The 22,165-nt window shown below is 36.5% G+C and overlaps 1 protein-coding gene across 1 annotated transcript in view; it reads right to left on the reverse strand.

Moving 5' to 3' along the window:
* The window catches only part of Exn (Ephexin), a 115,321-nt gene extending 93,518 nt beyond the window's left edge, over positions 1 to 21,803 (reverse strand). Inside the window, exons 1-3 of the mRNA XM_081741262.1 lie at positions 19,637 to 21,803; positions 15,332 to 15,443; positions 4,667 to 4,767 (exon numbers count right to left, since the gene is read on the reverse strand). Of these exons, the coding sequence (XP_081597388.1) occupies positions 4,667 to 4,767; positions 15,332 to 15,443; positions 19,637 to 21,746 (2,323 nt within the window). The 5' untranslated portion in view covers positions 21,747 to 21,803. The remainder of the gene's footprint in view (positions 1 to 4,666; positions 4,768 to 15,331; positions 15,444 to 19,636) is intronic.
* Between the last annotated feature and the right edge of the window lie 362 nt (positions 21,804 to 22,165).

Below are 22,165 nucleotides of genomic sequence, written 5' to 3' on the forward strand. Positions count from 1 at the left end.
GAGCCACAAAATACTTTTTATTATTTAATCTGGGTCGCGGAAACAAGTTTGAGAACCACTGAGTTATGGTATATTGCAATTCCTTTTGCTCCTGTAAGTTTTCATTATGGCACATTTTCAGAGGACTGGAAAATTATTTTTGCAGGTGGATCTGCATAGTTTTATCGTCACACTACTGTCATCGTTGTTAAGTTATACGTTGCCCTTTGAGCCGCATTATTTTCATTTATTCCAAGCGGGATATAAAGTCTTCAAAAAGGATATCGCCTCTTCCCAGTACGCATAATTAGCACAAAGATTGAAGGACGATGTTGAAGCAAATAATTGTTGTGTCAAGACGAAGGATTAACTGAGAACAGGGGGCGGATCCAGGAGGGCGATTTGGAAACTTCCCCGTCCCCTAGAAGAGGAAACTTTCTTATTTTATATATAAATAAGACCCATCCCAGAGTTTGGACCTCTTAAACGTAGTTCTAAGTATCAGTATTACAACCCTCGTCCCGCAACAAGTACGTCCTGGATCCGCCCTTGACAGAACTGTAATGCTACCTACAGAAGTTTCTCCACCTCATCGGTGGCAGGATACTCGAGATGGGCAATGCTGTAAAAATAACAATTAATAACTATTGATTCATTCTAAAACAGATCGAAAGCCATTTTATTCATTCTTCTACGTATGTTTCATTGTATCAGGGATTATTATTCTAAAATATGAGAACCAGAAAATCTCGTATTTCTGAAGCCAAATATGTGTTACACTTATAAAAATAATAATAATTTAAAAAGCCGAACTGCCGTATAAAGTTTACCGTTTTCAAATTAAATCATATTCTTCAGTTATTACTGATAAATTTACTTTAAAAAAATAACAAAATTATAATCGGCGTTCTCGGAAAGCTTTGAAGTGTGGTGTAAATCACAATAATATTTTATATATATCTGTATAAGAATGAATATATATATATATATATATATATATATTCATTCTTATACAGATTGAAGAACCAGAGATTTATTTCTTGATGTTCTTTGAATTAGAAGAGACCAGAAGTTTCCACCTAACAGTATAATTCTAAGTACAGGGTGTCTCAAAAGTCCTCTGACATAGGGTAATTGTTATTATCAGGTTTGCAGCAAAATGTAAGAGGAAAAACAGTCTATAAATATGATTTTTTTGATCTATCTAAAGTGAAGGAATTTTTTGAATCGGATGAGCCGTTTGGGTTGTACACTCTTTATGTGACCAATGTTAAATGAAAATACAACGTTACCATTTATCGGACCTACAACAAAACGTGAATGGCGGCATGTTTGAAATGGGGGCTGGCCATCGGCACGTTAGCGTAAAAGACAGTAACTTCATACACTTTTTGTGTAGGTCCAGGTAAACGGCAACGTTGCATTTCCAATTAACATTGAGCGCATGAAGAGTGTACAGCCCAAATGGCTCGTCCCACATGATGTATATAAAAGACTGCCGTAGATTGGCTTTGGGGTCACTCAGATCGGCGGAGAAGCAAGCACTTGTCTTCGGTGGAATTTGTACTGTACGTCTTTCGAAGTCTACGTCATTTGGAGTTTTGACATGCATCTCTCCCGTTCATCAAAGATTGACTTTTCTGGTCTCTTCTGTCAAATATTAAAGTAACAATCCTTCTCTTATCCTTGAATATTGATCAATGTCTACTTGTGATTTATAGGAAATGTTCAGAATTCTTACCATGTAGTAGGAAATGTCTCCCATTTCAATCTCACTTTCGTCATTTCAATTAATGTTTTATGTTGAGTTTTTTTTTTTAATATATTCAATAATTTATTGTAATTATCGAGTATCCTTTCGTACATCATTTGTATTTGCTTATTCAAGTTTTCTACGTATAATTAAATCTAAAAGTGTAAATTATGAAGTAGTGACAGGCGTTTTGGAAAAAATCTATATTCTTTCCAACAGAATTATTTAACATTTATTTATTAACGCCATTATGGCTAATAGGATTTAAATAACACCACAGAAGAAACCTCATCCGATATTTTTAAGAGAGAGGCTTCTAATATAACAATGTAGGGTTATTAATGAGATTTATTTACAAAATATGAACAAAATCGCCTTAGTTTGGAAGAAAACAATCAAACTCGTCTCAAGTACCTTATTTCTTTTGAATTCTTGATTTATAAACAACTGACAATCACAATTTTCGTTTCTCACTTTCCAATAAGCTAATAAGAAGCAGTCAGAAAGTTCCCGGAATGATGCAGTTCTGGTATTTTTGATGCAGTCACAATGAATTTTGGGCAATACAGTCCCTAGGCATAGGCGTGCGTACGTGGGGGCAAGTGGGGGCGCTCGCCCCACCTAATGTTTTGGCACTGCGGTTTTTTCTTTTTTCGATTTTATAAAATAATTTTCCCTTTTGGGTTGCCCTAGCGATTACGTAAATGTGTACTTATATTGTGGTAATAAAGAACCACAACAAAATTCTGAAAACTTTCCGACTGTCCCTCTTTTTATTATTTCTGAGTATAGGAAGATTTTTCTTTTCAAAATTAAGAAGCTTATAAAAACTAAATTTCTAATTCAAAATATATCGAAATATCAATCAATCGATATATAGAAATATCGCACAGTCCTAATTTCAAAAATATTCATCTCGCTGTTCTGGTATCACTTGAGCAACGTCAAAACAGATGAATCACGTTTGCCGTGTGTTTTAGAGAAATTTTGAAGGATTTTGTCGTTTTACTTGATTTTCACTTCATTAATGAAAATTTGACAAAGTTCATCACCATCATTATATTAAGAATAAGAAATTCATTGGTGGCAGATGAGGTCAACGAGTGACCTGACCTTGAATGAATCTGAAAAAAGAAAGAACTTGAAAGATGTTTCAAATAAGGACAAAAAGATTTATAATTTCAATTTTCACGAGGCTATTTACAAAAAAAAAAAAAAAAAAAAAAAGTTCTTTCCCATACACGAGTAGTTTATGGTCATATTACAGAATACACAATAAATAACAGAATACATACCTTGTGATTTTAAAATAATTTCTTGCTAGATCGATTCGTGGATTCTTAATGATTCCAGTGTTAATTCGACCTGCATATTAAAGTTTGTTAATTAATACAGTTACAATATAAATTAACTCAGTCATTCTATGACTTATGGAACTCGAAGGCTCAATGCAGCGCTCACAATACAAATTAGATACGGTATTATACAGGGTGTTCCAAGATAAGTATCGCGTTTTAAGGCTTTGTACTATTTATTACAATTAACTTACAGATCATAAATAATCCATCTAATGAAAGAGAAACTCAAACAGTTTTGTAAACACGCATGAGGATGCATGGTTTTCTTTGTCTGCCGTTAGAAAGCGCTAGTAGCAAACATGGACTCTAGTGAGCAGAAATCTTACATTTTGCAAAGACTGAATCTGTAGTTACAGTGCAACCGTGTGTGCGAAGAATTTTAAGGAGGCGCTTTACAACTGTCTCCTTATGGTTTGCAGGTGCTACAAGCTCTATAGACTTCGATTTACGTGTCAACTTTACAAAATAAATGTTGCTGCATGACGAAGATTTTCTGGATTGTGTCGTCTTCAGTGATGCATCGACATTTCATGTAAGTGGTGCTGTGAACACTCAATATTTGCATCTGGGAGTCAGCAAATTCCCAGGAGACGACACACTTGCAACAAGACTCCCGTAAATTGAATGTGTTTTGTACCAGATTCCGGGGAAAAGTTTATGGGACTTTCTCGCCTATCGACTTGATGTGTGCCGTGTGACGAATGAATGGTGCTCACATTGAACACTTGTAGCAAAAACTGTTTGAGTTGCTCTTTCATTTCACATATTATTTATAATTGTACGTTAAATGTAATAAATACTACTAAGCCTTAAAAAACCCAATAGTAATTTTGAAACATCCTGTATATACATTAATAATTGAAAAGGGGATAAAATCATTATCTGTGGAACAAAGTGTCCTACAAGAAAGTACTCTACTAAACAGCTAAGTCTTAGCGTGAACTAAGAAATACATTATGACGTGGTAACATATTTCCCAGATGTGAACATGATTTAAGAAACTTCTAAGTCATTGCTGTCTTTTCTTTAAAGATGTTTAGAAGAAAACAAAAAATGAAATGAAATCTGTGTTTTACGTCCCACGATTATGCCGACTAGGCTAAAGGAGACGGTGATGGTGAGTAATGAATGAAATGGTGGAATTAAGAAAGTGGGAGGAAACGGGAGAACCCGAGGAAATCCACGTGCACAGTGTTTGTCCACCAGAAAGTTCACTTTGTGGGGGCTGGGATTGAACCCGGGACCCAAAACACCAGAGGTGAATGCTCTACCACGGAGCCACCGCAGCCCCATTAGAAGAAAACAGTACAATGGAATGAATTGTGTTGTGAATTTCTTAATGAAATGGCATCTTAATAGACAAAAAAGGAAAGAAAGAAAGAAAAGATTTCTACAATTGTTTTGTCCAATTATCTTCACAAATAAATAAATAAATATTATATATATATATATATATATATATATATATATATATATATATATATATATATATATATATATATATATATATATATAATAATCTCACTTTGTCCTTTTTGAAACATCTTGCAGTAAAATATGAAATTCGTTAACTTACCGCGTGGCTGCACCCTGATTTTCCGAGACAGTCGAGAACGTTGGCGACGAACCTTTCGGGATCTGCTAGGGCTCACTCGTTTTCTTATCTTTCCGTAAGACCTAAAAAAGAAAAATATGAGATTACAGATTTGACTCAAATAGAGCACAAATATATATATATATTATTTCTAATACATCGAAATTAATTAGCTTTTATTTGCTACACAACCCTCACATGACAGGATTTGTCTAACTAAAATATCTGGCATTAGAACCCTGAAAGACTATGGTTGGCCACAAGATTTTTTAGTTGCGTGATGTCCGGTCACAAATCTGATCTTATTCAGTGCATCCGGCGCCTGGACCGGAATCTGTATTACAATGCTTTTATTAATTACTTTTCTGTTATTTCACATACTTCCATAGTCAATAGAACTACAAAATTTTGTACATGTAAGTACATCCGATTGCAATACAGTATTTTCACGTAAGTTTCACTCTACTTTGCCTTCTTACTGTATAATTAATTATTGAAAAAATAACTTTTGAGTGCCTGTTGGGTATACAACCCTAACATCATTGAAGTTAGTTTGGTTGCAGACGACAAGGAGTTATGTTGACAGTATCAAGTTGAACATTCGATGTTCACGTTTTTTGAAAATCAAACTCTTGTAAAGCTTGTGAAATGTCTAGAAAATTCTTATCTATTTTGATTTGAGTTTACCGCCCCTTTCAGCACCAAGGGTATACGAGGCGTGCACCTATAGCTTAACATGGGACCTTAATCATGAGATCCCGAGTCTCCCAAGCCATACGCTATCCACATAGCCACTAGAGAGCTCATTTCTAGAAAATAAAATATCTAAGTTCACACATTGCAATCATGTAGAGTTTTCGAGTTAAGGAAATTTAGAATAAATAATTGATTCTACTATATGAAATAAAGACTGAAAAGTTTCTAAAAAAAATAATAGCCGTTAATACACTTTTAGAAAGGATGCTTTTATAAAATTAAAAATGAGAATACTTATTTATTTATTATTTATTTATTTATTTATTTTGTGAATTAAAACAACGGACAAAGCATTGGGCACGAACTCTCAAAACCTCAGAACAGCCGCCAATGCTTTTAGTGTCTTCATTTTACCTGACCACAAAGCATATTTTTTTCACCTTTTCACTGCATTTTATATTAGATTTGTATGAATGGAATATCAGTGGGTTACTTTAAAAAATACTTAAAACTACAATAGTCGCTGTCTGCAACTACACACTTCCTCCACTACTAAAACATCGACTGGATTCCGTGCGAAAGAAGTCTGGACTATGATGCGAACAAGTCCTCAATAGCACATTACACTTCCTGATCAGGAAAATGATGCGAAGAAGTCCCCAACCGCACATTGCTCTGCTCAATCATCAGGGAAAATCTTCCCTCCCAAGTGGTTGAGATGATAGAAGAGGTGCTGCTACTAGGAAAGACATCAGGAGTATACGGTGGGTAAGGAAATTGTTTCGTATTGGAAACTCCTGGAGAGTATGCAATGTCCTTTGAATGACATGGGCATTAATTGTACAGTAGTGCAATATCAGAACACCATCCTTGTTGACAATTCAAGGATGGTTGCGGACAACTTTAAGCTGCATTTCAGGGAGTTCTGCACTGGTTTAGCCTCGGTGGAGAACATGATGGATCACATTCACTATAACAGCAGCAACATCTGCGGATAGAGGGACACTGTTCTGGGTGTTGGTGATAACCCAACTGCTGTGCTGACCATTTAGGATTGTCAAGAGATCCACATTTCATCAGAAGTGACGATCTAGTGCAGGGAATCTTACAAGTTACTACATACACTGACAGAACTGCACGTCTCCGGACAGCGATTCTTGTTGGAGGGTGGTGTTATTCACGTATCGACTTTTTCACCTTTTTGGTTGCAGAGCTGCAGAACGAAAGTGGTATCGTGACTGCCTAATTAGTCTTAATGGCACAAACACTTCAACCAGAATCTACTTCCACGGTTCCTTAGGAGCTGAACCGAACATGATGTTGGTCAGTGTTCATGAAGCTAGTTTGTAATGCTCCGTCACCGGAACTAACGGTGACACCGGAACCGGTTCAAGAACCAACGGCAAACAAGGCATTCATACGCCATTCCTGGTCCAAACGCACTATTAATGTTTTTTTGTGCAGAATGTCCCAATTTGAATTCGTGAAGAATAATACTTACAATTGTGTTACAATTTCATACGTCCATGTTCAACCACGCAGCCTCCTGATTGTCAGGGTCCCCCAGCCTATATTGCTGGACGCGTACAACAGAGTTTGTGACGTTAGGCGTATGACTTGTTCAACCAGCCCCTGAGTATCTGGATAAAACCAACCTGTCTGCTACGAGTCAACCCTTCTGTTCTGTTGCAGAGGAGAGTTTCCCCAACAGACGTCAAAGGGGAAATTTCACTTGTACCAACCTGGATTATAAGTTGGTTCTTTTCTTTCTTTTTCTTTTAGTTTCTTAATTTTCAAATTATTACGCAAATGCCTAACTGGAAATTAAAGGCCGTACCAGGAACAAAACTGTGAACTATGTGCAAAGGCAAAAGAGTTAACCATTGATTAACACAGAAATTGCACAGGATGTCAAAAACAAAATAAGAAAATACAGAAACAAAAAAAAAAAAAACAGAATTATACTATTCGCTTTTATGACCATCTACAAGTGTCAAATACTACTGAGTCCAGATAAAAAAAATGAAAGCGGAAAAAGGAAGGAAACCACAATTTATTACATTCCAAGATAAATGATCGACAACAGATATCGAGTGGAAGAATAAAATCACAAACTATTGCTACATAACCTTATTTCCTTAGGAAAGAACTAACGTATCTCCACATTTATTACGACTTGAACTTTATGTTCAGCTGAATCTTAGGATGTTAGAATTGAATTTATCACCCTAATTTTCTAAACCTGTAAAGCAATAGGAGTGATCCATAAGCAAATTCCATGTTTTCTACAAATCTAAAAATAAACGTAGATGGTTATCAAAATAGTGGCAACTCCTTAAAATGTAACCTTATTAAAACTGGTCTCGCGAAGAAGTCCGCTCAGTTATTCGATTTCTTTGGGTGAAACATGTAACCGCAACTGAAATTCGCCAGCGGCTGGTAGAGGTTTACGGAGGGACTCTTAATGTCTCGTCAGCATATCGCAGAACTGTGTCGAAAGTTTGCAGCTGGCAGAGAAAAAGTCACCGACGAGGTGCGCATTGGCCGACCCAGCACAGCATCAACAGATTTAAACACAACTGGGACATCGTCGACCACCCTCCCTACAACTCGGACTTCGCTCCAAGCGACTTTCACCTGTTCCTGCACTTGAAGGAGCACTTAAAAGGCCATCGCTTCGCTTCAGACGAGGAGGTTAAACACTTCGTGACAACGTGGATGAACACACAAGGACAAGATTTTTACCAGGAGGAAATCTTTAAACTCATCCCACGATGCGACAAGCGCCTAGACTGTCGAAAAATAACCTAATGTATGTACTGTCCGTGGCTGTATTGGTTGTATGAAATAATATATATACACGTTTCACTTTAGGCTTTGTAACCTTATTTTCTGATCAACCCTTGTATATATAAATGAATAAAACTGTTGGTACGCAAACTTCTAGACCGCTAGATCAATTTTGATTTATGGTATATAGCTGGACCATAGCCTAACTTGTTTTTATCATGTTACATTAAGTGTGTATCCTAAGGCGGAAGCGGGGGGTTAAAAATTCATGAAAAAAAAAATTAGTATCTCAATTCTTTCAACTTAGGAACATGAAACTTGGTACATAAAGTGTTCATTTAAAGTAATAGCACCCATGTCCTAGCGGATGTGTCCATTTTCGTACATGAGTGTACCTTGGCCTACGTTAAGTTTTTAGTACATTTTCAGCAAGGAGGTGAAGGGTAAGGCGTATAACACGTAAAAATAGGTTTGATGGCTAACTCCACCTAGATCACTGCACAAATTTTCATTATTTTTGGAGCATGTATGAACCATGGTATAATTCAGGTTTGAGTACATTTTTGTAAAGACGACGACATGAGGGTGTAATATTAAGAATAATCGAAAACGTTCGACATTAGTGTCCAGTTCATCGTCTTGGGTGTTGAGTCCAAGTCCAAATTTGAGGTCCCTCGTGGCTAAACATTTAGCGTACGTGCCTTTAGCATGAGAGACCCGGGTTCGATTGCCGGCAGGAGCTCATGTCGTTGGGATCCCACATTAAACTATAGGTCCACGTCTCGCTGCTGAAAGGGATGCTAAACTAAAATTTGAAAATAAAAATGGAAAAAATAGAATAATATGTCAATTTAACATCTCACGATTACGCTCTTTAGGCTAAAGGAAATAATGATTAAGGCAAATGAATTATGAAAGAATTGGTGGAATGAAAAAGTGGGAGGAAACTGAAGTACCCCGAAAAATCCCACACACACGATGTCATCAGAGACCCCATGCACTAGAAGTAAGCGCTCTTATCACTGAGCCACCGTGCTCCCTAAACTGAAAATTAAAACAAAGTCCAAAATTATCACCCATGCGTGTACCAAGAAAAGCATGGGGTTCAAATACCTAGTCATAAACCTATTTTTCCCGTGCGAGAACGGGCATTTCCACTCGTAAGAAGTTACATAAAATGAAACAGTCACGGAATGAATAATAGTTTATTTGTAGTACCAGGAACAACGATTACCCAGATAAGCACTGTCAGATTAATAAATATAGCCACAATAACTTCAAGAATAGAGATAAGAAAGCGTTCATTTCCTTTCTCGTAATTTCATACCAGTTAGATACACAAAGATTTTTTTACCACTCACATATTGCTTATGATAATAAAATTATATTAGTGTTTGAAGATAAGTTTAGGATTTACTTTTCTTTAAGTTACTTAATAACCCATCTAAAACATGCCTATTACCGGTTATTAATTTTTGTATCTTGCTAAAATAGTTTGGACCGCATAATTACTATATGCTGGCACTGGACAATTTGCTACTTTCGAAGTATTTTTACTAGTAGTACTTGATCATTTAACACTTGTCTATTTTTCAACATAAGATTTAAAATTCTTGCCCATTATTCATACGTAAAAGCATTAAAATAGCATTTTAAAAGATCATTACATATTTAAATATAATAGTAACTAGTATCAATTACCCACTTCGCTGAGTTAAATTAAGAAAAAAAAATGGTAATAAGTTTCGTTAGTCACTTTTTACTATGAATGAAGCTGTCTGATATCGGACATTTTAGATCATTTTTGTATATATCCCCCAAGTTGTGGGGCTGAATTTGGATTTAAACGACATCCGAAGTGTCACTGTTCATCTCACAAGGGATGTATGCGAACCGTGACAGCTAGATATTTATGAAAATTGGTACCCTGACTAATTGTGGATCGCTAATCATCATGGTGATAGTCACTCGGTGCGGAAATGCCTTGTTTACCCACTATGTAAGATATATTCCAAGCAGTGACCGGGTGAAGCTGGGCCGAGTTATATCCCAATAACGCCGGAAAGAGCCAGAAAATGAAAAATGTGTGCAGGTAAAATCTGATACCTACGGGAGGGGAGCACGTGACCAAGAATACAACAGTAGTGTCACACAAGCAGTGTTGTCATCCCAACACAAACATATAATTTTTCAAACAGAACGTATACCATTTTATGGTATTAAAACAATTGGCATAAAATGTGAAAGAAATTAGACAAATAATGGGTTATCCGTGTTGCCAAATATGGGAGATATGAGGCTCTAAAGTTCAGAAATTATGAGGTCCGTACACAGAAATGAGCACATGTACAACAAGAAGAATGCAGATACATTAGGGACAGATGTTCAGCATCCAGTAACTAAGGGCTTGATACAGGATTCACCCAGAAAGGACACATTTTAAAGCAGTCATAAAAAAAAGTCCCATGTGACAATACGGAAATATGAACAGCAAGTCTTCTTGTAGCGCAGCAATTCCAATGGCATTTCTGTGGAACTGATATCGGGTGCGGACAGTTTCGGAGAGCTATAAAACGAACTGTATTGGGGCTGCCTAAAATCCTATTCTGCATAAAATCCTGCATGCCGTCCAATCCACAGAAACAACGGCGTACCTCCTGAAAAGAGTACAAAAAAGGTGTGGCACGAAAGGTAATAAATCTTGAGAAGAAAGTACTTCAATTCGCAAAGATTACTGTCCTGTGGTAGATGTCAATCGGGACTGCAGGAAACTATAGCATTTGAGACAACGATGAAGACAAAACACACTGTATTTAGGTTACCAGTAATACACAGGCGCCAAAATATTTCAACATAATATAACAGTACACACAACAGAAAAGCCATAGAAAGTATGGCAAAATACTACATTTCTCGTCCTAACCGCACACCCGATATGACGTATCAAGTAAGTTAGTCACTGGATGCTGTGGTTTACTCCTTACTGTACATTTGTTCCTTCTGCAGTCTTTCTGTTGTATTACGGACACTATAATTTATCTCCCTTATTTGACAACACTGATAACCCATCTTTGCCTACTTTCTTTCACTTTTTATGCTAATCGTTTCAATGTCATAAAATGGTGTACGTTTTATTTGAAAAACTAAAAGGTTGTGTTGAGATGGCAACACTTATTGTGTGACACTACTGCCGTATTCTTAGTCGCGTGCTCCCATCCCGTAGGTATCAGATTCCCTGCACACATTTTTCATTTTCTGCCTTTTCCCACGTTTTGGGGTATAAGTCGGCCCAGCCTCACCCGGTCATTGTTTGGTATATGTAGTTATGATACGTAGCAGTAAATAAGGCATTTCTGCACCGAGTGACTATCACCACGATGATTAGCGATCCACAATTACCCAGAGTACCAATTTTCATAAATATCTAGCTGTCACGGTTCGCATACGTCCCTTGTTAGTGTCCCCGAAAACTATGGATTTGGCACTGATATAGGTCATTTTCGATTATTTTTAAGTATCTCCCCATCCCCTAAGTTGCATCGTCAAAGTGATATAATAACAAAATATCCCAGGCCAGAACCTCATCTATGTTGAAAATTTTGAATCGAGATCGGTCGTATGGTTCAAGAGATTAAGAGTCACAAACATAGTCACCTGGTGGCTGGTGTTTTCTGGTCTCATGCAGGTACAAATAAAAAACAAGAAACTTACATCATCGTGTATATTAGATGTACACTCATGTCCAAAATGATCGTCGCATATCTGTCTTCTTTTAAGAATATAATTTGATAATTATTTTGCAGGGTACTTTTAATACTGATACTATGTGTATAATTAGGAAATGTATATTTGTGGTAAATTTCATAGGAAAAGAATTATAAATACGAAAATTAGAATGAGTAAAACAAAATGTTGCTAAATGGACAATAAAGTTTTATTTTCGTTTTATTGTTCTTATTTACTGCTCTTTTGGCATGAAGTTTGCCACATACACGTCTTTGCCGATTATACACATACTGACATTGTAAGGAATACCGGGCGTATCCATTATCAAATTATATTCCTACAACAACATATTTATAGTCATGCGACAATAATTTTGGACATGAGTGTACATTTGTATTTATTTATTTATTTATTTATTTATTTATTTATTTATTTGAATTTACGTTTCTTATCAAAGAGTGACTGTATAAAGAACAAAATTTACAGATTTAAAGTGGAATCTGAACTACTATAGTGCATTTAATGCTCTCTTACCAGGAATTGAACTCAGCATCTCTTACGTAAAAGCCACGTGCTAGCCACTTTGCCCAGTGAAGAGGGTATTAATCAGGGTTGATATGTTTAAAACAAAATGTTTAAAACAAGTGTTTAAAACATGTTTAAAACTGGGGCTGTTGTTTTATTCAGTTTGTTTTAAACGTTTTAAACAAATTGTTTTAAACGTGTTTTTTTTTCGATGCTGGTTGGACAAGTTTTAAACAACTAAAATATCATATTTAAGAAGCTAATTTAATTTTCTAACAAACAACCCATCCTCCGCAGGATTTGTGCATGGAGTAAATTACAAGCAGAGTTATATTCTTATTATAACAGCAATTACTGAACGAAATTCTGCACATCAGTGTGCGTGTAACTAAACCAACAGAAATTCAAGTGAAGTATTTGAACATTTCTTAATTTCCAAGAATAACGGAGGTTAAACACACCATACACTATTCTAAGATCCAAATTCACAAATTCAAAACTTGGGTATTTTTTGATCACTATCATTTCCATAATAATAACAGTTCTCACGTCATAAGCTAGAAGAAATGCTCTGACAAATACAATACAACTCATAGAAAAGAGCAGTGACTAGCCTACAAGGAGCAAATGACATTTTAACAAAACAATTTTCAAGATACATCTCTATCTGCAACATGGGTAGCTAATAATGATTAGTGTCTACGGCATAACAACACAATTAACTCTAGACACCCGTCAGGAATTTTAACAAAATGGTAGACTCTCACGTTCGGGGCTCTGGTGACCCCACCTAATTATCACAGAGTCATGAGTTATACACTATTGGAAAGCTTATAGACCACAAATTCCAACGAAGTAACATTCGTGAAATTCCCGTCGTATTCGTAGAAAAAGAACAGACATAAAAAATCATTAAAAATATGAAAATATTGACTTTGCGGGGCCCTGGCAACCCTTGCAGCCACCCTACGCTGACAAAATGATGCTAATGTGTAGGCCACATACTTGTGACAATAATATAAGAAATGGTAGCCATTGCTGCCATTGCGTAATGAATTCGTTTTATGTAGGAAATATTTTTTTAAATAATATATGCGCAGAAAAACATTCATTGAATTAGACATTCTCTCTCCTCCCCCACTATAGTACCATGTCCATATGCAAATCATTTTTGCTGCATACATCACGTATACGAACAATAATTATGCTTCTAGACCACTTCAGTGAAATATATCTTGTGTTATATGGGACCGTTCCGAAAACAAATGTAAATTAACCAAATTTGACCCCTCTTCCTCTATAAACAACAAGTACACATACAGGTTACTATCATGTAGGGGGCTACTTCATTGCTTCATATACCAATTTTTATGCATGTACCACAAAGGGGGGAGGAATACCCGCCAAAACCTGATGGGGAAAAAAATTGATGAAAAAAAACCTCATCCTCCCTCTCTCGGCCGTACATACGAACCCCCTATATACATAAAATGCAACTGACGGAAAGCTTTATCCCTCAAAAATACTTTGGTACCAAATCATCTTTCTAGCTTAATTAAGGACTGAGCTATTGATGTTTGTTGTAAAAATAAATGTAATTTACATCAAAAAAATTCAACTCCAAAAATTGGCTAACTTTGCCCCCTCCCTGCTCCCCCATATAAGCAAGAAGTACAAATACACGATATTACCATGTAGTGGCCTACTTCATTGCTTCACGTAACAATTTTTATGAATCTATCCCCCAAGAGGGGGAACGGCCCCCAAAAAACTGTTGAAAAACAGAAAAAAAACACGATATTTACCCTCCGCCCACATACATAAAATGCACACCAGCGAAGCTGCATCTTTCAGGAATAAATTGCTACCAAAACCATCTTGCAGGCTTAATTTGAGGTTTAAGACTGAGCCATTGAGGTTTAAAGCCCTGACACAGCAGTTGCGTCAATGGGAGTTTAAAGATTAAGAATGCAGACGACCAGTAGAACGTAACACAAAGAAACTAAACTACATATTCTGTGAACGGAGATCGGGAAAATCCCGATTTCTTTCTCCGGAATTGAACATTTGGGCGGATCGAGATTAGGGAAGTTCCCGAAATTTGATCTAGCGGTTGAATATAGATGGCAAGCGTGTAAAAATGTGATATATATACCTATTTAGATTATTGTTTTAAACAAAATAAACATTTTAAACATGTTTTTTTGTTTAAAACAAAGTACTTTGTTTTAAACGTTTAAAACGTTTTAAACAAAAAAAACATGTTTTAAACATAAAAAACGTTTTTTTTGTTCTTTTTAAAAAAAAACATGTTTTTTTTCAACCCTGGTATTAATTGCAGTTGTTTGAGAAGTACACAGGTAAAAGTAACCAATAACAAAATTCTTTGGCTATGAACGTTTATACAGGAAGTAAACAAACCTGTCGTTCTTCATACAGTAAAAAGTAGAATCGACTAAAAGAAAACTATTGGAACTAGCTTAGAAAACCTATTGACCAAGTTCAATTGGTTCATACAGTAAAATTGTATTCCTCACCCTCAAATCGTTCGTAAATGAAACTTTTTCTGAAAGTCGAAATTTAGAAAAATGTCGCACCTCGAAATGTAGATCCAATCCATTTTATAGAATACTCGTTGTCACACTAGCAGCCCCAATCAAACAATTTGAAACTAGAACAGAATTTGAAACGGCTAACGAGACAATTAATTAGATCCACCATATTGGATAACTACACAGTTTATGAGTAATTTGATCCTGTGGTTTAGTTGAATCAGAATTAGTCCCCAGAAATTCTCAGGGTTAAAATAAAGTTTACATTAATAATAATAATAATAATAATAATAATAATAATAATAATAATAATAATAATAATAATAATAATAATAATAATAATAATAATAAATCTTACGGATTTTGCTTCTCGTCTGGCTCTACATCCACCCACTCATCACTCATTTCGTCGTCTGCTACGGTTTGGATTTTATTCAGTTGATATGTACGGAGTTCATGGCACGAACTTTCTGTAATTGAAAGAAAAACGTAAGTGACAGAATAGAACAAAAATTACAAATAAATAAATCTAAATTTCAGTGCTCTAATAACTTAAAAAAACTATTAGATGCTGTCACATTGCGGGTAGAATGTGAAGTGAGATACGGAACCTAGTTAAGAAAGGTATACACAAACTACCAAATACTTAAGAATATCAACAACTAACTACCAAGCACGGCATCAACAGATTTGAACACGGCTCGCGTGGAGGAGTTAATTCAGGATAACAGGAGGATCACATTACGGCATCTGATGGCGGAATTGGGAATATTGGTCGGAAACGTTCATGTTGTGCACGATATTCTGCAGTTCCGGAAAGTTTGTTCCTGATGCGTTCCACACAATCTGTCTAATCAACACAAGGAGAAGCGCATGGAGCCAAGTCTTCAACTTTTGGAACGGTCCTCCACGGAAGGGAACTGTTTTCTTCACCGCATTGTCATGGATAAGAAACATTGATCCATCATTACAGTTCCCTGCAGTAAGTGGTCAACGGTGTGGAAACACCCCTTCTCTCCAAAAAAACAAGAAAGTTAAATGTGGCACCATCTGTCTGGAAGGTGATTGTCACAGTGTTTTGGGACAGCGCCGGTGTCTTTTTTTTTTTTTTTTTGAAAGAGGGTGCACAGTGACTGCTGACCCGACGGCCACGACTTCTCACCGAGGGCGTCATCTTTCTTCACAACAACAGCGCCCGCATACAGCCCAGAAGACTACCACGCTGTTGAAGCAGTTTCGCTGGGACATCATCGACCATCCTCGTTATAGCCCGGGACTTGCTGCAAGCGACTTTCATCTGTTCCCGCACTTGAAGGAACACCGCTTCGCTTCAGACGAGGAGGTGAAACACTTCGTGACAATGTGGCAGAACACGCAAGGACGAGATTTTTTATCAGGAGGGAATCTTCACTCATTCCACGATGGGACAAGGGCCTCAACCGACATGGAGGCTATGTCGAAAAATAACCTAATCTGTTGGCTGTATTGGTTGTATGAAATAATGTATCGTTTCACTGCAAACTTTCTGATCACCCTTCGTACATTAAACCATAACTTTTATTTCTACAATTCAGTTTGTGCAATGTAAATATATCAGTAGAGGGTACTAGTGAGCCGTTGAGCCTATCAGAGGCAAGCGCGCTCTGTAAGCGTAGTTATCAGGAAAAGACTGCTACACTGTGTAAGAACTTTGTATCTACGAGCTGTATCTACGTGGTATCAAATACGGTCGAGCTGTTATTAATGCAATACTGTCGTTCAAAGTTGACAGTCTCTTAGAAGATGGCGGGAAGAGTTCATTAAGTGAATAGCGGATTGTGGCAGAGTTGTTGATCGGCTTAAGGCGAAGAAAAACATCAGACGTTGCACGTGTGATGAACGTTTCAAATAGTTAATCTCATAACGCCGCTGTCGTGATTGTACATTGTGAATGCCATGCAAGTTGTACAACAGTTGATAGACACAGTATGTAGACCAGTTTTCAGAAAGAAATCAATCTGCCACTCCAGTCCAAATTGTGCATGTCTTTGGAGGGGATCTCTGTGTCCCCCAGAACCAATTCACGACGACTGAATAGTATTGGGTTGTATACCCGGAAGACAGTGAAATGCGTTTCATTATTGTTCACTCACCATCATGTCCAATTACAGTGACGTAGAGAATATCATTACTAGGAACAAGAGAGAGAGTCAAATCTGATGCTTCAGATGAATTATGGTTGTGTGAGACAGAATTTTGGACATCCCATGGTGAACAGAACAAGAAGCACGATAGCCAGAGCATATGGCAGTATGGGAACCGTGAAATTATTGTATGTGGGAGCACAGTGAAAACTAAGATCACTGCACATCGTTGACACCTGATCCGTTCCTGAAAAACTGTATTCTACAGAGATCGTGAAAAGCTTTGTTTGTCTTTTCCGCTATGCAGTAGATCCTTACGTCGTTTATATAGTCGCTAACACGCATCCACACACAACTGCCTAGAGTTACAAGACTGATAAGTGAGGACATCAACCGTACGTATTGGCCAACATATTCCCCAGATACTAACTCCATTGAACTTGCTGTGATTGTGGAAGGAAAGTTGCATAGAGAAACCTAACAATCCACCCTTCCCCCAGTCTCTCCTAATTCCTCTTAAGGATGAAAGGAACAACATACCCAAGGCTCTCCTGAGCTCTCCTCGAGAGCATGTCAACTAGATGTGCAGGATGTTGTGCTGGCCGCGGCTGCTGTACTGATGTAATCATGTTTTCTCTCTCTCTCTCTTGCTTTCCATTTTTTTAACGTCCAGTTTATCTTTTATAACAGGAAGTACGAAATACTTTTTGAGAATAAAGCTGGACTTATATTTGTACTCGCATTGGTCGCTTGATGCAGGGGAGGCATGAGTAATACGAGAAAAAAAGAAAAAAAGATTCTAGAACTTTTATTTATTTCTTGAGGAACTAGAAAAAATGCATGTGATTGTACTAAAAAGAAAATGAAACCTGATGATGTATTAACACATTTTCCAGTTACTTTTTCATGAAAAAAAAAAAAAAAAAAAAAACACGAAAACACGAAAAATTTTGTTAAAGTCCGTGTCTCTTATTACTCCTTACTGCTCATGCAAATAGAATAGAAAATGAGTAAGAGTTTTAAGAAACGTCTTCAGACAATTCTGAACAATTCACTTTTTTCAGATCTGAAATATGTACACTCATGTCCAAAATGATTGTCGCATATCTGTAACTGTCTTCTTGTAAGAATATAATTTGATAATGATTTTGCAAGGTACTTTTAATAATGATACTACGTGTATAATCGGGAAATTTATATTTGTGGTAAATTTCATAGGAAAAGAATTATAAATACGAAAATTAGAATAAGTAAAACAAAATGTTGCTAAATGGACAAGAACGTTTTATTTTAGTTTTATTGTTCTTATTTACTACTCTTTTGACATGAAATTTACCACATGCATGTCTTTGCCGATTATACTCACATACTAACATTATAAGAAATACCGGGCGAATTCGTTATCAAATTATATTCCTACAACAACATTTATAGACATGGGACAATAATTTTGGACATGAGTGCACATCTTCCCGAAAATATCAAGATTAAAAAAAAATGAAATTCAATAGTTCGTTCGGAAAATCTAGTTGCCTGAGTATTAAATATCAAAAACCATTAAAACAAAGTATAGTTGAGTTTAACGCAATCTAGATACATCATGGACAAAACTCTCACTACGAAATAAAAAAGAATGCTGACAAGAAATGTTCTGGAGAATATCGAAAATGAACTTAAAAAGTGCCTAAATTCGCAATAAAGAAAAAACACCGCATTTGAAAAATAGTTTTAGCTAACTTAAATGGATTGAAAAAGCTATTAAATTGTAATCATACAAGAAGAGAACAATGAGAAATGTTGAAAACCTATTGTTGATCAAATTTTATGTAAAATGTAGCCTATGTAGAAAACTATATTTTCGAAAATATGTAAGATGAATATTAAACCTTTTACGATGTACAGTAGAACGAACATATGAAAAATGTGCAAAAAAAAAAAAAAAAAAGTTTGGAAATTCTATGCTAGCCTATTGTAAACTCCAAGTTAACATTTAAAAACTTCTTAAATATAACAAACTTTAGTGCAACATAATTATAACAGGTAGGCCTTTTTAATTATCTTAGGCTGGACCACTTAAACATATGAAAAATGTATAGGCCAAAAAGAACTGTTGGCATACACCCATAAAGCATGGCATACATAAGGTACGAGTTTAACAAATTTTAAGAATAGTCCTACAAACACCTAGACCTACCAAAAGAAGAAGAGTCATATTTAATCTCTCTTTTTTAGTTTCAAAAGTCCTTTTTCAGTTTGCTATTTTAAAAAAAATTTTTTTTGGAGCTATCCTCTGGAAATCTGGAATAGCCCATTAACATTCCGAGATTAACATTCTTCTAAGGAAAGGTATAAGAATAATGTGTTTATGTTCCATTTTATGTTCAAGTTATGTTGCTAGTTTCTTTACTGCAGTCCTTGAAGCATAATTATGAGCTACCCGGTACAGAATAATTTAAATCTACTGAAGTTCATCCATGAACAGAGTGAAACAAAACATATATCGGAAAGTTTAATAAAAATAGATTGATACTCCAACTTACCTGTTGGTGAATCCGGGACATCCCGTTGCGATTCGTAAATACTATTCGCCAGGTCGTAACTTGCTGCTCCTGCTGAAGGAATAGATTCATAGCCACCATTTTCTTCCTCACAATCGATGACGTTATCCTGTCTATCAGCACTCGCAACATTGTCCACTGTCTGGTAGCCTGATGCAGTCTCTTCAGCTCCACAATCATCATAGCCCACAGCACCACAATAATCGTACAAAGACTCAGGCCTGCCGATGTCGTCGTAATTACTACCGCGAATGGATGCATAGTCACTTCCGGTTGCGGGGAAAATATCGTCGTAGTCATATACTGTAGATGTAGTGCTTGCATCACTTGGTTGACTGATATACGATACTGAAGGTGCTGCGTCGTTGTAAATTTCTTCGTCTACCTTCTCGACTCGGGATTCACGATTACCACTTTCACATTTCCATGCTGCAATATACCGTTGACGTTCCCACAAAAATGAAGGGTTAGGTTTAGAAGCATTTTCACCAGTTAACTCACTAGAACTTGCAATGCCTAACTCAGAACTAGGAGCCTTCGTCACAACCACTTTTATTTCACTTTGTTTCGCGATATCGGCACTACTATCATGTTGGGGGTTTTTAGAATTCTTCTCTAACCTTTGAATAATTTCTTTCACATTGTTGTCAGTATTATCTCTATGTACAATAGCTTCAACTGTAATTCTATTTGGAACTGCACCTTGGTCCGTTTCCTGATTTTCACTCTGTTTATCCTTTGGCTTCTGTAAGTTATCAGAAAGGTCAGTAGGTTCAGCCTTCTTACCATTAGATGGTTTCTTTAAAATTTTACCGTAATTCGATGAAGCAGACACAGGTACGTGACTCCCATTTCTACTTCGCCTCTTCCGCATTTCCTCTAAGGTTTTGTACATTTTTAATAGTTCATCAGCGTACATGCTTCTCCATTGAAAGGTCTTGGTAGAATTACTTGGCACAACAGATTTAGTTTCATCGGATGCTACTTTACCACTACTTGTACCTACACTACTAGAAGGTTTTGGCTTCGAACCCTGAGAGTTCTCTACTATAAGTGCATTGAATTTCGAAGTCAGCTCAGCTACTTTGTTTGAGGTCAATGTAAGAGGAACACGATTGCTTTTACGTCTGAACGGTTCACGTTTACGTATCCTAAAACTGACCTTTCTTGTGGGGTGTTCTTTCACAATCTGAGAAGGGGGACTATTTCTTTTTGGAGGACTACTTTTGTTTGCCGGGGGACTACTCTTTTTAGGAGGACTATTCTTTTTACCTTTGGACTCGTAGACACTTTTCACAGTACTTTCACCTTTGTCAATACAGATTATAGTCTTGTAACCACTTTCCTTTTGTTTTTCACTAGAATTTACACTTTTTGCATTTTTATCACTATTAGATATCTTTACTTCCACTGTTGTCCTATAAGTTATGCCCGAGTCATTGCTACCGCCACTAACTGAAGAATCTCTTCGTACAATTTTGTCTTCAGTCTTTGGAACAGAATAATCGCTTTCCACAATTTTATCTTCAGCCTTCGGAACTGAAGAATCTTTCCTCGAATCCTGAGTCTTTGGAGCCGAAGAATGATCTTCAGACATCGTTGGCACTTGTTCTAGATCAATCGTAGAGGAGAACACACTCAAAGGACAGGTTTTCTTCACCACTGATGTCTTTTGTTTATCTAACAAACTGAATAAAAAGCTTTTGTTCGCAGGTATGGCATATTTCTGTTCAGTTTCACTTTGACCAGATTTGACAGGTTCATCTGCCGATTTTCGTTTGTCTTGGACTTCTAAACTGCTAGTCCTCTTCCTCGTGTAACCTCCGTAAGTGCTTGATTTTTGCTGAGTGCTAAGAGATGCGGATTTATCACCAAGAGATTCGCTGAGGAAACCTTTTCCCGGAGGACCACGTCCTCTTTCGAGGGACGTAGCTCTAACTTTTCTCCTGAACAGATTAAGGGCTGAAGAGTTCGCTGTAAGTTGACGGTGAGGTGGTGACTCACTCGCTCTTGCTGCAACCGCTCCTTCTTCCATCACACGGGCACTCTCTGGGGAAACCTTTTCCGTACTCATTCCGTCCGTCTTCGCCATCTCTTACACACTTGTTGCCTCGGGATATTGGTAGGCTTAGCAAGGTCTACATCTCTTCAATCTGGAACAGAAAATAAAATTCAGTATTTAGACTTCTAAATGTTGGATATGAAAGTAAACTTAAATAAGACATCTTATTATTTAAGTTTCTTATTTTAATAGTACTTTGAAGTTTTCGGCTCAAGATTGAAAATCATTTTTCACTGTTGCTTTAAAATGCGAAATGTGATTGAATATTTCTCTTTTCGAAAATTAAACTCAAATGTAATAGCATTGCTTTAATTCACCGTTTGAAGTACTTTCTTCATTCCAACATTTTCTTATGTTCCGAGGCTACGGAAGACTGATAACGTGGGAGGATAAGTTTTTATATTATATAAGAATAACGCTCATATATATATATATATATATATATATAT

Source organism: Thermobia domestica, chromosome 15, assembly GCF_964235325.1.
Source record: "Thermobia domestica chromosome 15, izTheDome1.hap1.1, whole genome shotgun sequence".
NCBI lineage: Eukaryota > Metazoa > Arthropoda > Insecta > Zygentoma > Lepismatidae > Thermobia > Thermobia domestica.